The sequence below is a fragment of the Calonectris borealis genome, chromosome 8, assembly GCF_964195595.1.
Source record: "Calonectris borealis chromosome 8, bCalBor7.hap1.2, whole genome shotgun sequence".
NCBI classification, from domain to species: domain Eukaryota; kingdom Metazoa; phylum Chordata; class Aves; order Procellariiformes; family Procellariidae; genus Calonectris; species Calonectris borealis.
The window spans coordinates 24,598,063-24,614,203 of record NC_134319.1 but is presented as its reverse complement, the minus strand read 5'-3'; the positions used below and the strand labels follow the sequence as shown (position 1 = coordinate 24,614,203).

At 39.6% G+C, this 16,141-nt stretch overlaps 1 protein-coding gene across 4 annotated transcripts; it reads right to left on the bottom strand.

Annotated features, from left to right (window-relative positions):
* Nucleotides 1-1,250: 1,250 nt before the first annotated feature.
* On the bottom strand, nucleotides 1,251-16,126 carry PRPF38B (pre-mRNA processing factor 38B). Of its 4 annotated transcripts, none has more exons than XM_075156490.1 (8): nucleotides 15,769-16,126; nucleotides 15,422-15,633; nucleotides 10,503-14,037; nucleotides 6,984-7,052; nucleotides 6,538-6,689; nucleotides 6,394-6,454; nucleotides 3,590-3,813; nucleotides 1,251-3,323 (listed from the first exon to the last, which is right to left on the bottom strand). In XM_075156490.1, the coding sequence occupies exons 3-8, from the start codon at nucleotides 10,785-10,787 to the stop codon at nucleotides 2,471-2,473; spliced, it is 1,644 nt and encodes a 547-aa protein (XP_075012591.1). In that variant the 5' UTR covers nucleotides 10,788-14,037; nucleotides 15,422-15,633; nucleotides 15,769-16,126; the 3' UTR covers nucleotides 1,251-2,470. The 4 variants fall into 4 exon arrangements, with proteins under 4 accessions (XP_075012591.1, XP_075012592.1, XP_075012594.1 ...); XM_075156491.1 differs by having other exon boundaries at nucleotides 10,503-11,615; XM_075156493.1 differs by having other exon boundaries at nucleotides 11,521-11,615.
* Between the last annotated feature and the right edge of the window lie 15 nt (nucleotides 16,127-16,141).

Sequence of the window (16,141 nt, the reverse complement as noted above, 5' to 3'; positions counted from 1 at the left end):
TTGGTTTAAATCGTTTTCATGGGTCTTCATCAGTCGTGAATATTGTGCTATCTATTACACTGCTAGCTCAAGTACACAATGCGGATCAAATTAAATCCAAGTCAGAAACAACTATTTATCGAAAAATAAAAGCAAAGTCCCCAAATTACTGCACTTGTAAGAGATACTGGCACAAGCCAGCATTTGCACAAGCTGTATCAAAATGTTCACTGTCTTCATTGTAATTAGGTGGCTCTCTCCACTTTAAGGTCAAAGATTGTTTCTCAAATATCTGGATTTTGCCTGCAAATAAGCCATTCTTTCACTGTATTTCCCAACAATGGCAGCAGAGGAGGAGCACTGAAGGAACAATTGGAAATTGGTAATCCATTTTCCCTGACAGAACACTGGCTTTGCAGCCTCTCTGCCCAAGAACGTACTTGTTTCAGAAACTCACAGGCTGAAGGTTAAAAACTAGTGAGACCAAAAGAAGCCTTCTAGCAGCAAATAAGGTAAATTAAAGTTGTCCTCATTGTTTTGACAGAATCCATGCAATCTCCTGGCAGACTGCAAAGGCAGTTCTAATAATCTACTAGCCCGAGTATTTCTTAAGTGGCCAATACAGTTTTTATCCTCCCATATTAAATGAGAGCTCAGTATTTCAGTTTTACACTGCCACGGAAATAACTTGTTGAAGCTTAAACTGTGTTTCAAGCTCAGATTTAAAATCAGATAACAAAAATATAAGCAGACAATAACTGAACAGCCTCAGCATTAGAAGATTTCTAATACTAAGGATCACGGTGACAAAGGAGAATTTCAGAAATTGTTTCTGAACAATTCAGAAAAAAATAAGTAAGACCAGGGAGGAAGAAAAAATTGAGTTTGTTATTTTTGCTTCTTTGAATACTATGGAATGAAGTGTATTGTTAGAAATTCAAGCACTGTTTGTTTTCTCCTGGAGGTTTAAAAAAAATCCTGATATTTAAATATCCTACCTAGATGACCTGCATCACACAGAAGCAAAAAAGGCACAAACGTCAATTTATTCCTACCTTCAGGTGACTTCATGGTCATGAATGAGTCACACTTAACGTTCTTCCTATTTTTGGGCTGCTGCATTTCTTTGTTAGCTACATCTTCCTTGTGAAGTATTTACTACATAAAAACCCTTATTCATGCGAAGTGTCACTTAATCTGAAAATGAAACGTGGAGGAACCCAAACACTCTTCAACTGGCAATGAACATGCAGGGAAAAGCTGACACCCAATACAAAGGAATTAATTGAGAGTTTATTCCAGATGGTTCTCCTCACTTAATATACAAGTCATCAGAATAATCTATCAAATAGACTTGGACTTTAATGATATGATTTTTTCCTATAATGCATTTTGGTTTTTGCTTCTAACAACCTGTTTAAAAAAAAAATCTGCCAGATGAAATGTTCAGCACAAACTGCAATCCTTACTATTTGTAGAAAATATGACTTAAAAAAGGACACTATCAGGTAATTCTTATTTTAAATGTTTACACTTATAAAAATGCTTTGGAAGCTTGAAACTGAAATCCTTCGTAATAATTTTCTTCTTCCTACCTCCCTCTTCCCATCTTACATGCCTTTATTAGCCCAGGATTATCATAAATGACAGAGTGCAGCTGCTGATTAAAAACATTAAAGGACCACAAATGGATAAATTGTGTTTTTAAAAAAATGGAAGCTTACATGGATTTTTTCAAACAAATAAAATGCATAGATGGCTACAGTACTCTTCCATCAACCTTTACAGTGTCCGCTTGAGGTAGCCTTTCTAAAGAATTACTAAACAAGCCCCAACATAATCTAAATCTTTGCATCAAAACCACTATCGCCTTGAAAGTCCACTCTCAATTTAACACCAGTGGTGATCAACAACATAATAAATTTTAAAAGCTTTTGAAAAAACAGCAGGTACAGTGGACATAAATGTTAGTTCTAAATCTGCAGCCCTCAATGTACATTGTATGCACATAAATATCTCAGCTATAATACACATTCAAGATCCATCCCTAAAAGCCATACTATTATGTAAAGCACAGCCATGCTAACTTCAGGATACAAACCATAATTCCACGTCTGCAAAATGAAAGTAGAATTAGTGGCAGTTTATTGCCTCATACAAATTTAACCAACATGGCAACCATGCCAAAGGAATTAAAACATTTTCAGGACATATGTACAGACTGTACATTTCAGAAACATCTGAACAATAAAAATGCAAGAACAATCTCTGCATTACGAATTAAACTAAACAAATGGTTTGAAACCGTCAATGCATTGAATGGGTTTACAAAGGCACTTCCCTACCCAAAATAGGAAATGACAATCTGCAGCCTAGAGGGAGGTTGGAGAAGAGTGCTCATCAACTACTGCACGATCTCAACTTTAAGAAAAAATAAGCAGGATTTAATCAAACATTTATAGGATTCAATGTGATCCACTTCTGAAAGAGTTCACACAGTCTCATCTTTGTTTTTATGTTGCTTTTCTTGGCTCTCTCGTTCCGTACTTTGGCTCCTTCGACGATCATGTTTTTCTGAATGGTCCTTGCTATCACTGTGATCATGCTTGTGGGAACGTTCTTTGCTTCTGCTACGCTTTCTAGATTTTTCTTTGCTGGGACTCTGGTCTCGTTTTCTGGACTTCTCAACACTATCTGTTCTCCCTCTGCTTCTGCTTCTACTTCGTTTATTTGACTTCTCTTTACTTTCGTTTTTATGTTTGCTTGATTTCTCTTTGCTCCTGCTTCTGCTGCGCTTACCTGTATTCTTACTTCGGCTCCTACTCCTATGCTTTCTTTCCCGGCTTCGACTTCTACTATGTTTTCTCTCTTTTTTGGAATCCCTCTTGTCATCCCGGTGTTTCTTGTCATCCTTGTCATCCTTGTGTCTTCTCTCTTCTATATCACCCTTACTTTTCCTTTCTTTTGATCTTTCTCTAGATCGGTCTTTTTCCCTCTCACTACCTCTTTCCTTATCATAATCTCTCTCTTTTTTCCGGCTCCGTTCATTTTCTTTCTCTCGCTCCCTATCCCTGTCTCTTCTATCTCCCTTCCTGTCACGACTTCGACTACGGCTTCTGTATCTGTCCCTGCTTCTGCTTCGCCTCCATTCTAGTGTGCGATCAGTACTTCGAGATCTCCGCCTTTCTTTTTCTCTCTCCTTGGCTTCACGTTCTAATCTCTGCCTTTCTCTTTCTCTTTCTAGTTCTCTATCAAAACTAGATGATCCATGGCCTTCCCGATGATGACTTCTGCTTCTGGATCTTCTGGGAGACCTCCTGGGACTGATGGATCGTCTTGGAGACCTTTTAAGATAAAAGATACTCAATATGAAACACAACCTTTTAAAGTTAAGGGACCCTCTTTACTTTCCAATTTATATTTTATGTACACAGTCTATATTTAATCTTAAATACCAAATATAATCTGATTATTTTAATCCATTAGCATCCATAAACTGTTTTGCCTGTTGCCTTAAAATCTATGTCAGTGAAAAGATGACACGTTTCTGGTAATAAGTAGTTCAATATTGAACTTTTAACATTCATTTTCAAAATAACGTGCATATGACCTTGAACGTCTGCGTTCTGCATGCCGGTCTATTTCTTCCATTCCCTCCTTGCCATCTTTCTTGATTTTTCTAGGTCTGCTTTTAATTTGCTGGTCAATGGTTTTCTGGACTGGCACAGGAATTCTTGGAAACAACGTGGAAAACCATTCAAGCTTAGTGAGGAAGGAACGAAGCATCTCCCCAATGGTCATAACACAACCCCCACCTGCCTTCACATCCAGGTCCTACAAAATACAAGCAAAAAAATATCCTGATGGTCAAAAATATTCTTTATTGATTTTCAAAAAAAAAAAATGCTGCTACATTACTGCCCTCTCGAAGTCTCATGATTATGAAAGTTTACTTGTCTCATATTCTAATACATTTCCTTAGAAAAATTCAAACTCTGCACCCTTCAAATCTGGCAGTATGTTACAGATAGGGAATGGGACTTAATATATATGCATGCAGGCACATACTAATCCTGCAGCCATCTGGATGGTAAGGGACTGTCGATGAAGAGATTAACGCGAAATCCCCTTACACAGTCTGGTTATATGGTATGATCTTGTATTTTATTTAAATGCCACAAAGTTGAAAAGTCCTCTCAAACTACATTCAATACTCCATTTTGTGGATGTACAACTGCGTACCATCATACCCAACCCTGTGGCCTAAATCATTTAAGAACTACATCATTGCCTATCTAAAAATGATCATAGAAAAACCTCTAGTACAAAATGGCATCCTAACAGAATTGGAAGCAATAGCAAACCAACTGCCATGAAGCAGTGAGGTTTCTAATTTAGAAATATGTAAAAAAATAAATAAATGAACAAATAATTGGAAACGTATAATCCATGATGACCATTGTCTCTGAAAAGGGTCATTACCGCATGAAGGCCTTCTTGCTATGCCCTCTCACAGCTCAGGACATGTTAGTCAGCTATTGTCAGTCCCAAACCTATAGTGCAAGCACACAAGGAAAGTGAGATTTGTTATCTAAACAGGAAGAGAAAATCTAAATGTAAAACTGCTTGCACTCACACACATTTAAGTGTTCAGATATACAGTTTTTCCAAATATAATCGCTGCAGAGATCTAAAGAAGAAAAAAAGGAGTTAAACGTAGCACCTGGAGAGTACGTACAGTTAAACAAAATAAACATAAGAAGCATTTTGAAAAGTAACTCTGTATCCTGGGAAGTTTTTCACAGCAGCATGACAAAAGATGAACTGCTTCCACATATTTAAGAACTGGAGAAAAAAAAAATCCTGTAGGTTTAAATAATTCCATATATATATAAATTTGCTTCATCCTATTGAGCTTGACCAGGACTGGTAAGAAACTTAAGACAAGCAGCCCCAAGCACTTTTTCCTACATAACACAAAGGTACTGAAAGGAGCTGGGAAAGAAACACTAATTCAAAAAATATATTGGGAGATTTTAAACAACAATAAACAAATATATGCTGATAACCAATATCTGCAAGAACAGAAATGTAGAGACTAAAAAAGGTGCTTTGAATAATGAACCAGTTAAGACCTGCACAATGAATCGCACTTGTGATCGCTTTATTGTCCTGGGAATCAAGTTGTTTGTGGGACCCTGAAAACGAAGCCACCCCAATCCTCCTCGTAAGTTACAATGCAACATTGCAGAGAAGAGTTCATATTAACTAGCACCACCTGGGGGAGAAGGAGGATATCACAGCGATGCAATCAAGATTTGTATTTGTTTTGATTTTTGTTACAAACGTACAATAATACAGGTTTACCTGAAATAACAGCTGTTTCCTTTGCACAGTGTTTTTGATACTTAGCATGAAAAAAGCTGTTTAAAATAAATACACTGCATTGCAGTCAGATACAGGTATTATTAACACTATTTTTAGTACAAGTATTCGGACATCATTTGCAACTACAACATTTGAAATTTCTTGAAGTAGATGCCTACTGTCACACTGAGGAGGGCAAGTGATCCTTTCTGTTCCATTCTTAAATCTAGGATGTAATTTAAAACCTGCTCAATAAATACAAATTGCAACAGTATGTAGCAGACTGTATATTCAACTTCATCGACCAAGAAACCTCACCCACCAGCTCCTACTCCATTTCTCCAGACAGTAAATCAGGCCTGTGGTACCAAAGGTATTCTCCTATCTGACTGCATAATAATGCAGCCTCTTTGCCGAACTTCTTCAGTTAGCAACTCATGTTTCTTTTTTTGCCCCGTTAGCAAAGACATTAAGGTTACTAGAAACAATCCCATCTTACGCAGTAATTAGGGTGTTTGTTTCTCTTCTGAAGAAATCCTGGGTTTAGTTATTTCAGGACATGAATAATAACCACAGAGATTTTTGGTAATATTTCTCAAGGTGAATGTTGGTTCCTACTATATACTTCCCACTCTTCTATGTAAGCACCAATTCCCCTTGTCCCAGTAATAAATGCAAAATACAAATTTAGAACTCTCAGGACATACTATACCTTGCTTAAAAATAATTCTTTTTCTAAAAAATGCACAGAAGCTGCACTCTCACAAACTGCTGTCTGCATTCTGATTTAATAAAGCCGTATCACATGGCTTTAATATTTGACACAGTAACATCCTAACCAATGGAAAATTCTGTTAAATCTTTGAAATCTAAGAAAAATGAGCCGGGTCCCAGTTCAGACCTGCTTTCTGCACTAATTAATGAAATTACAAGAACATAACATTGCAACATTCAAACTGCAGAAAACCTTATCAAACAGTGTTTAAATCTAAAGTAGTAACATGAAAAGAAACAAAAGAAAACAAATTATTACCCTCGCCGACATACCTCTTCATCATCAAGAAAGGATTCAAACCAGTCCCATAGATCTGTAGGTGGCTGTGTGTACCTTTAAGTACAAAAAGGATGTAAAATTTTAATACAGCTTTCCGTGTATTATATTAGTCAGTAGTTGATTATATTGATACTTACCTAATATACATAAATCCAAGAGCCCTAATATATGGAGAGTCTGTATGAGTTATAAGGCCCATCACTTGCTTACGCGTGAGTTTCAGTGTAAATAATTTGTAGAGCAGACAAAAGGCAGTAGAGACAATTCCTCCAGTTCCAACACCACGCACCTTTCAAAAGAAAAAGTTAGGTGACAATGCAGGAAGTCACAAAGACATTATCCCAAATCTACAAAAGAAAATGAGAACTAACATAGAATAAAATCTAAATCTACAAACAGAGCTGTGTGGAAAAAGCAACGCTACTTGCACCCACAGCTCTGGAAGCAAGGGGAATATATCAACTCTTTGCAATAAATACTTTTAGATCTAGGGACTGAGCCAATGTACAAGCAAGTTTTAGCTATGCTTGGGAAATTTATTTACCAGACAGAAAAATTTAAGAAGGCACGTACTTCTACTTACCCCTCCACACATCCCTGTCTGGCCTGCTGTTTTTCTGCTCCCCTTTTCCCATGGTTCGACGTGTGTAACCTGAAAGGGTAGGGTGGGGGGGGAGCAAAGAAAGAAATAAAATTAAAATTACAGCCTCCATAACGTTTAGCTGCCTATACAAACCTAATTTAAACAACGGATAGCCTAAATCAATCTTAAATAGCTTGTTTTCTCCTACCAAATTCAAGATCAAGTCTGCTTTGTCATTAAAGCAAAGCATTTGGCTTTTTTAATTACCACATTAAGAAATGATAGCCAAAATGATGGATGAAGTAAAAAAAAAAAAAACAAAAAAACCCAAAAAAAACCAAAACACCAAAGCAAGCATCCACGCTTATTCTATACTCCATGTACTTTCAAATACTTTATGACTAAACCCCATCATTACTATTTTCTACGGTGACTAAACAATTACCTTTATTTAAACTGTCTCTTGACAAGTTTAGTGATACCTGCTGATGACAGCTACAGAAGTCAAAATCTACACTCTCATATTCATAATTCTCATTTATGCAGTGAGCTTAGCTAGAGATTTCTCTTGAGTATCACCTACAATTAGGACAAAAGAAAGATGTCTATAAAGTGTAGTATTTTAACATAAAAAGCCAGTGTTTTTTCTTGTAGTCTACAGTGATGTTCTTAGATACAACGGTTCCGAAGTACTAATGAGTAAAGCTTGCCTAATTCAAATCTTTTGAGATGCATTTAGAGATGAGTGCACGAACATAGTTGACCAACACCATTCCTTAAACTTGACAATAAGTCATAAACAAGTTAAGAACCATAAAACTGCCTAAGCTACATTTGAAATTGTGAAATTCAGAGAAGTAACATGTGGCTCAATAAGCAAGTACATTTCCTAAACTCATCAACTTAAAAAAAAAAAAAGTAAAAGCAAGACAAAAAAGATACAATGGTATTACACTGGATTGGGGATGAGAGTCTGCGGCCAAGTTTTACTGTAGTTCACAAATTAAAATTCTTTAACAATACATGAAATAAAACTGATTATGTGCACAATCACATGAAATCAGAGATATACTAACGGCTGAAGTTGCTAAACTGTTGGGTTTTTTTTTACAGTTGCTGTCTTATCCAAATAGGAAACGTGAGAGATGCTAATACCGCAGAACTCAAAATCCACTATGACTTCCTGTATTATTAGCATCATATGAGACGTTCACAAATACTATGTAAATAATACCGCACATCCTTCTTATCACTTAAGGTTTTGCCTCTCACAGGAAATGAAAAGTATTTTTTAGTCAAAGGAGTATGACACTATTACAATGGTAGTCTTCAATTTTTTTAATTAGTTACATTTATTGGCCACAATCAATATAAACATGCTGGTTTTGACAGATATCAATAAAAAAAACCCCAAAGCTCTGAAAACAACACTCACTGCAGAAAAGAGTATGTAAGGTTTTGATCCTACAAAAATTGCTGCATATGCTTAACTTGTTGGAAGTATACACATTAAATGAAGTCCAGGACATGCACGTGGTGCTAAGATCAGGGATAAAGAAAGAGGAAGTCATCCACTTTGCAGATACAGAACTGAAACAAGGGACCAGAACTACAAGTGAATTAATTCAAATACCTAGACAGAATCCATATCTTCAAAGATGGTCCCTATCACTAGCCGACTGCGTGACTTAAGATCATCCTTCCTGAGAATCCAGCACCCAGCATTCTTAAATTTTTTAAATGAGCCACCTATTTTGGTTCCCAAAGACACATACACTCGAAAATACCATCACTATGGTGGATATTGTGTTCTTTCAAAAAAGAAAAAACAAACAGACAAACAAAAACACCCCAGCAATTTTTCAGGAATCTTAAAACATGAACAGAGTCCAAATCTTCTGAATGTCAATGAAATACCTTAATCACCAGGTCATCTTCTCCCTCACATCTATTACTCATAAGTAAGGGGCTGAGTTTTCCCTTTATTTAGCATGCAGTTTGAGTCAGAATAACTGTCAAAGTCAGTAAACAAACTTTATTTACACTGGATTAATAAGCCAATATTTAATGGTATGTCAAAATTCTTTCCCAGTTTAAGATTAAGCCACTTATGGAATGAAAAACTGAGACAAGCAAGTGAACTATTTGACCTACTGCAGTTGAGCTCTACCAATACTAAGACAATGAATATTTTTTACTACATCTGAAAGGGTCCATGTAAAATACAGTAAGCTCTCAAATTTTCTGAAAATATGTTTCTTTATAAATTTTTGAGCTCTTGCCATCACTTGCAAAAATAAACTTTGCTGCTTTCCATTCTGATAGTCAGAATGAGTTATTTCTTTCTCATATGCAGCAAGTGGTAAATTAACTGAAGAGAAGCTTTGTCGACAATCTACGTTACTCTAAGTATTAGGAGAATTAAGTAGTCTGCTCCAAATGACGGAGCACAAGCAGAGAAGTGCTGTCATTAAGAGGAAAAACAGTACCACTGTCTTCAAAAGTAAGTGCAAACAATGCCAGAAATCTCAAAACACTTCCGCGGAGTTATTTTTCACAATTATAGTGCCTTAAGTAACTTGACTTGCCCTGGTTAAATGAGACAAAATGACTATCTTTTTTTTTTTTTTATTTCAAAGTATATTGAAACCCGCTAACTGACCCAGTAACGTTATCAAGCAGAATCAATTCATCTGAGAAGAATATCTCAATAACCACCAATGTACAGCTGACTGAAAACAGCAGCCTGAATTATCTAAGTTTTGCTCTCATTATCAGAACAAAGAATGTGGCTGTGTTGATGAGCATTAATTATGCATACCTCTACCCGGGAGACTGGCTTGACGGAAGCCTCGCTGCAAAACTGATTCAATCCTGCTAACAAAACAAGAACTGAGACATGGGTGCGCTGATACAGTTCAGTTATCTCCCCAGCACATCCTACCTAACGCCAATAGAAGCACTAAAATGAACTCGTTTTTGACTGGGTGTGGAGGGGGGGGATCCTAACCTCTAACTGAAGAAGAGGACCACATGCAAACTCCTGTTGAAACCACCTGCAGTCACCACCATACCTTTTGCGCAGTTATACGGCGTGTCGGCAACTCCTAGGCTGTGGGCAGTGCTTGTCTCTAGAAGTGGCATGCAGATCGGGTCCCCTCCCCACTCTCTCCGACTGAGAGCGCAATCCTTAGACGGCCATTTCATCCCCATTGCCCCGGCTCACGCTACTCACTTCAAAACTAACTTACAACTCCGTATTTCCAAATCCGACGCGAAACACATTTCTTTTGTAAGAGAGAGAAGGCAGCACCTTGGATTCCCCCAGTTAAGCAACAGGAGAGGGATCTGCTCCTACCCCTTACCGCAAGATAAGGGGCAGGAAGGCAGGAGAGAGAATCCGCAGTCCGTAATCAAAGTCCTCCCCCTTCAAAAACCCCAGCCCCAGGGAGGCTCGGGACGGTCGCCAGCACAGCCCCGAAGAGTCCGCGGCGCCCAGGGCGCGGCCCGCAGGCTCACCTTGAAGTAGATCTCGTCCACCACTTCATGGTAAGTCTTGAGCTCATAGAGCTGCACCTTGAAATAGGGCGACGAGAGGATGTTGGTGAGAATCATGGGGTTCAGGTTCATGGTCTTCTCATTCCCCCACAGCGGCAGCACGTTGCCCTGCTTGCCTGAGGCCGCCGGCTTGGGGGCTCCGCTCTGCAGCTGCTGCTGGGCCGGCGGGACGGCGCCAGGCTGGTGCTGGGCCGCCTGCTGCCCCTGGCAGTTCCCGGCGCCGACGGCGGGGCTGTTGTTGGCCATGGCGGCTCAGGGCCCGGAGCGGGGCGGCGGCACGCGGCCTGCAAGGCGGACGAGCGGCCGCGCCACACCAGAGCGCGGGCTGCCGGGCCGGGCGCTGCCTCCGCCAACTGCTGACAAGATGGCGGACTCAGCGGAAGTGACGGCTTCGCCTTCCGGGGCCGCGCCGACCAATCCCCGCGGGGGAGCGCGGCGGCGCAAGGTGGGGGAGAAGGCGACGGCGAAGAGGCTAGGGCGCCCCCTCCCCCTGGGGCTCGGCCCCTTCCCGCGGCCCGGCCGCATGGTTCCTCCTGTTCCTCCTCCTCCAGCCGGCCGCCTCACAGCGCCGGCGAGGCGAGATCCGCCGCGCCGCCAGCTCGCCCCTCGCTTCCGAGTCGCCTAGAGTCGCGTTGTCCCTCGCCCGAGGCTGCGCCTGACGGCCAGGCCGCGGGCCCTCCAAGGCGGGGAGCTCCCGGCCGGGAAAGGCGAGGAGACCCTGCGGTGTGCCGGGGGACAGCTGCTGTCACCCTAACGCGAGACACGAAGCCAGCGACGTAGCGAACTTGGACATCACCCCTGTCGTTGGTAACGAGGCCGGGGCACAGCAGGAGCGGAGGAGTGTGCACCGCCGCCCGCTCCTGCCGCCGCGTTAACGGAGGAGCTAGAAATAACGACGGAGTTGTTCCGTGCGCGGCCGTCTCGGGTGAAGAAGCGTGTATTGATGGCCGCAGGGCCAGGACACAGCAAAGCGGCTCACCTCGAAGTAGATCAAGGTTCGCGTGAACCTGAGGCTGGTTGTGAGGCCCACTCCTATGGCTGGGACCTGGCAACGGCTGGGCAGCTTCCGAGAATCTGGTCATACACCGAGAAAACAACAACTAGTCCCCGTTGCTAAATTCAAGCTGAAATTAGTAATACTACATACAGACTCGGATTTAAGAAAGTAACTGTCTACATTTAAATACTAACAGGAAACAGAGAAAAGATAAAATCCTCAGTTTTGCCTGAAATATATCTGATAGATGAATTGAGCTTGAATTTTCAGGTTACGTTTAACCTATTATTCAAAGGTTTCCAACAGGTTTTGCATTACATGCTTTTTTGCAAAAGCAAAAAAACCTAATTACGTACTTTGGTGTTAAGCTTTAACCTGAAGTACAAGAAGGAGACTGAACGCACGATGTAGAAGAATTGCCAAGAGATTCTAAACATTAAATGACTGCAAAAAGATAAAGTCCACCAAAACGACTGCAAACTGGGCATAGTGGGACAAAATACATTCAGTTGTACACACAGAGATGGGCTCCGCGTCACTGAGCATGTCAGGAAACAGGTGCAGGGAGAAGTTGGTATGGAAGCATCCATGGAAATAGAATCTCTACATGTGTGCTATTTAAAACTAATTTAGATTTTGAATTTAAAAACGAGATAAATACTGCTGGAAGTAACATTAGAATATCTTCACTCTTCATTACACATTGAAAACCTGAGAAACAGTAATTCATCTTCCTTACTCTGGCCCTTTAATGTACCTTAGAGCTCGTACTATAGCAGAAAAGCATGCTTATCAGGTCCCTGACAGTTAACAGTTTCTCTAAGCTGCCAGTTCTGCTATCTAGGCTCTTCACTCCCCTTTTCTAGGAATAACTTCTCCAGCCTCCTTTTGGCCTCCTCTTCCCATCTCAGCTGATTTCCAACGATGTTCACAAAACCTTCATTACTTATCACAGGACTCTACCGTCTTGATGCAGTAAATACCCATTTAACAATCTCTCATGAAATTAAAGAACTAATCACAAAATTAACTCTAGGAAAGTGTCCTTATAGCAGTGAAGTAATCTTGTTCTGGAGACAGCTAGAGTAGTAACTTTTCTTTGAAGCTGAGTGGGGTTTTTTGTTGTTGTATAGGGTACTCTTGACTCTTTGAGCACTTCCTTAATTTGTCTTGTATAATCTCTTCAAGACAGCCTGTTATTTTCTGTTATAATTTATATCACCCAAATTGTGTTTTCATGCATTTATCTTTTCCTGTTGGAATATTTAGTCAATATGTTCCAAAACTTCAGTGTTTTTCCTCTGTATAAGGTAACATTTTTGTACTTATGCAGTCCCTCTTTGGTGACGATGCTGAAACCTTTGATATAGCTGCAACCTATAAATTCATTTGCTCTAAATTAGATTTTATTCCCCCAGGCATCCCAGCTGGTCTTTATACAGAATAGAGCCAAAGCAAAAAAAACCCAAAATCAACCAGGAGGTGATTTTCACTTGCAAACTGCAAGGAACTACATATAATTATAAAAAAGTAAGAGTATGGTGATCTGTATGTGAGAGCCTAGCCTCACTTCTCTTTCACACAGATTAATTCCGAACTTTCTCAAACAGGCCTAATCTGTTAGTTGAAATTGAGGAGAAAGGTACTAGTATTTAATCACTAAACATTCCCTGAAGCTGGTTTGAAAGGAATGGTTGTTAGTTCTTGAATTGTAGATTAAGCAGTATTGCTACATGTATTTTCCTGTCAAATATCAGTGTGGACTAGTGTCTTCTGGTAGTAGCACTGCATTAGATTTCTTTTGCTATCACATTTAATTATATGCACTGCAACTTTAAAGGGGAAGTACAGGAATTGCATATTGTCTTTCTCATCCCAATTACTGAAGGATAAAATAAGTTTCAGCAGTTTAGGATTTCTTGAGTCATGACTTTCTACGGTGAGATGCTTTTATTTCAGTATAGTCATATAATTTGTTGCTCTCTGTGGTACAAAACTAACATGCTGCTTCAAAAATAACCTGCTTAATTTGTGGCCATATTGATCTGAATACAACTTGAATATTCAGTTTGAAATTACAGACTGTAATGTGAAAAATATCTTTGAACTGAAGTTTCTAAGGAACCTCATCAACTTGGACCTCCCTTGAGCAGGGGGTTGCACTAGAGAACCTCTAAAGGTCCCTCTCAACATAAATTATTCTATGACTCCTTGAGATTGTTAAGTAGATGTACCACTGCATAAGGAACAAAAAAACCAAAAACTTTAGACTAAATCAAAGGAATTTTTTTTTCTTGCAGTGAGAGAATAAAATAAAAAAATTGTTTGATGTAATGGGGAATAATCAGAAGAGTTTTTCAAAACTTTTTTCTAGCCAGAAAAAGATCAAACACCCTGGAGTCAAAGCAGATTGTCCAGCTTCAAACTGCTAATAGCACTCTCCATCTCTTTCATGCTGCCAATCGCCAAAAGATTGGGTCTCCAATCCAATTTCACCACCTAATATGGAACAATCAGAAAAGATATTTCTGTGATTATATTGTTTGATAATGGAGAATTAAACATCTGATAATTCTGAAGGTTTCACTTACAGTGGTACATTTTGGGGTGAAGTCTCACAAACTTAGGAAATTATGTGAATTCACAATGTGTTATGAATTTACTTTTATTGCATACTGTAACTTCACTACTGTTCTTCCCTATAATTTTTTTGTTCTTAAGTATGTCGTACTGAATTATAAGTAGACCTTTACAAGATACCAGAATCTACAGCATTTTAAGCCAGGAAGTGAAAGACTTCTATTAATAAGCTTTACAATATCTCTCTGAGGTAAAAAAATATTATGCACAGTTTATAGATTGTCTAATTGAGACATAAGTATAAATGATAGTTCAAGGTTAAATAATGACTCAACAGCCAAAAAGAGCAACTGAGTTATAAAACAAAGAACCTCCAACCTATCTCTTTTTTTTTTCTTGCACAAGGTATTCATACCCTTATTTCAATTACTGTATTTTCTTTTCTAAAAAGCAAAAACCTAACTAAAAAGTAAAAATCAATTTACTAGACTAGTCAAAGGGATTTAATGGTAATTACTCCCTATACAAACATAGTTTCTGTACATGGCCAAATTGGTTTATACAGGTCTTTAAATCTTGTAGGGGAAAAAAATCCTACAAAAATAATTCACCAGGTATTATATATACTTTAAAATAAGTTTCCTATATAAGTAAAGATTGGTAATATTACAACACTTATTTAAAACCTGTTTGCAATCCAAACTCTTGATTAAAATAGCAACTCTCAGGCTGCCTTACTTGAATACACTGTTGTTAGCATTTCAATGTCATAATGGTAGAAGAACAATTATAAAATTGTACAGACAGCTGCCTATTTATTTCTACTACTCATAAACCAAAATGAATACAAAGACATTAATTGCTATTGTATTCCAAAACCTGAAGAAACTAAAGAAGCTCAAACAGAACAGAATGGAACCATTCCAATAACTTGAAATTTCTGAAAAAATGTCTGGATTTTGCCAGTTTGCAAGCACTCACATACGTTTCCTAACTATTGAGTAAACAACGTGGCTAACCTGCTGTTAACTACATATGCTCTGTCTATGCAAAATTTCTGGTTTTAGCTTAGCCAAGACTTAAGTTTAAACCATCACAGGCAGATATCAGCATATAAGTTTCCAGTATTTTCTGAAAACTAAACCAAAAAGCATTGAATTGTGGTCTAATTTAGTTAACAAGTCTTCTCAACCCCCACTGCTACCAAAATCCTCCTTCCTTCTTTTAGGTCCCCGGCATACAATCTACACTGCCCTTTTTATATAGCAGCCCCACCCTGTGATTAGCAAAATGCTTTACATACTTGTGAACAGAAAAAGCAACAGGAAATTTGGAGCCATGTTTTCCTTTTTACTTTTGCTGTGCATCCAAACAGCTGCCTGCTCTTTGAGAGACCAATCTTGCCCCAATGTGGAAAATAATGAAATCCTGCAAAAGACATCGATTTTTTTTTTATAGTCTACCTGGCAGAGCTTTCACTGCATGTCACGACCAGCGCAATAGTGTAAGTTTCCCCTATGGAGAATAACAAACACGTTTGCAGACAGAGGAGCTGTACCGAGTCACGAGAACCCAAAAGAAGTAGCACCAGGAGTAGTGGGATTTTTGTTTTTCAGTGAAAAAATTAGGGACACCCGCCCCGCCAATCACCTTTTGATTACACAGAGGGAGGCTGGCACAGGCAGAGATAAATACAGCAGGTGGACCTTTAGATGCTCATGTGATGCTACTCCATCATCTTGCTTCGAAGAGGATTGCAGGACATCTCCCGACGTTAAAAGAAGTACACAAATGTTCTGCTGGTGCGGCCGTGGGGAGCTGCAGCCCGGGGTGGCGGGGGCCCAGCTGCTGCTGGGTGCCAGTTCCCCGGCGTTCCCGACGAAGCCTTCCGCTAGAAGGGGCAGATTTGACTCGGAAATCCGCACGCACACGTTCAGGCCTAGCGGAGCGCGGGAGGCGGCCCCTTCTCCTCAGCCGCGCCGGCGAAGGCCCGCCCCGCACTGCGCGGCTCTGCGCGGAGGGG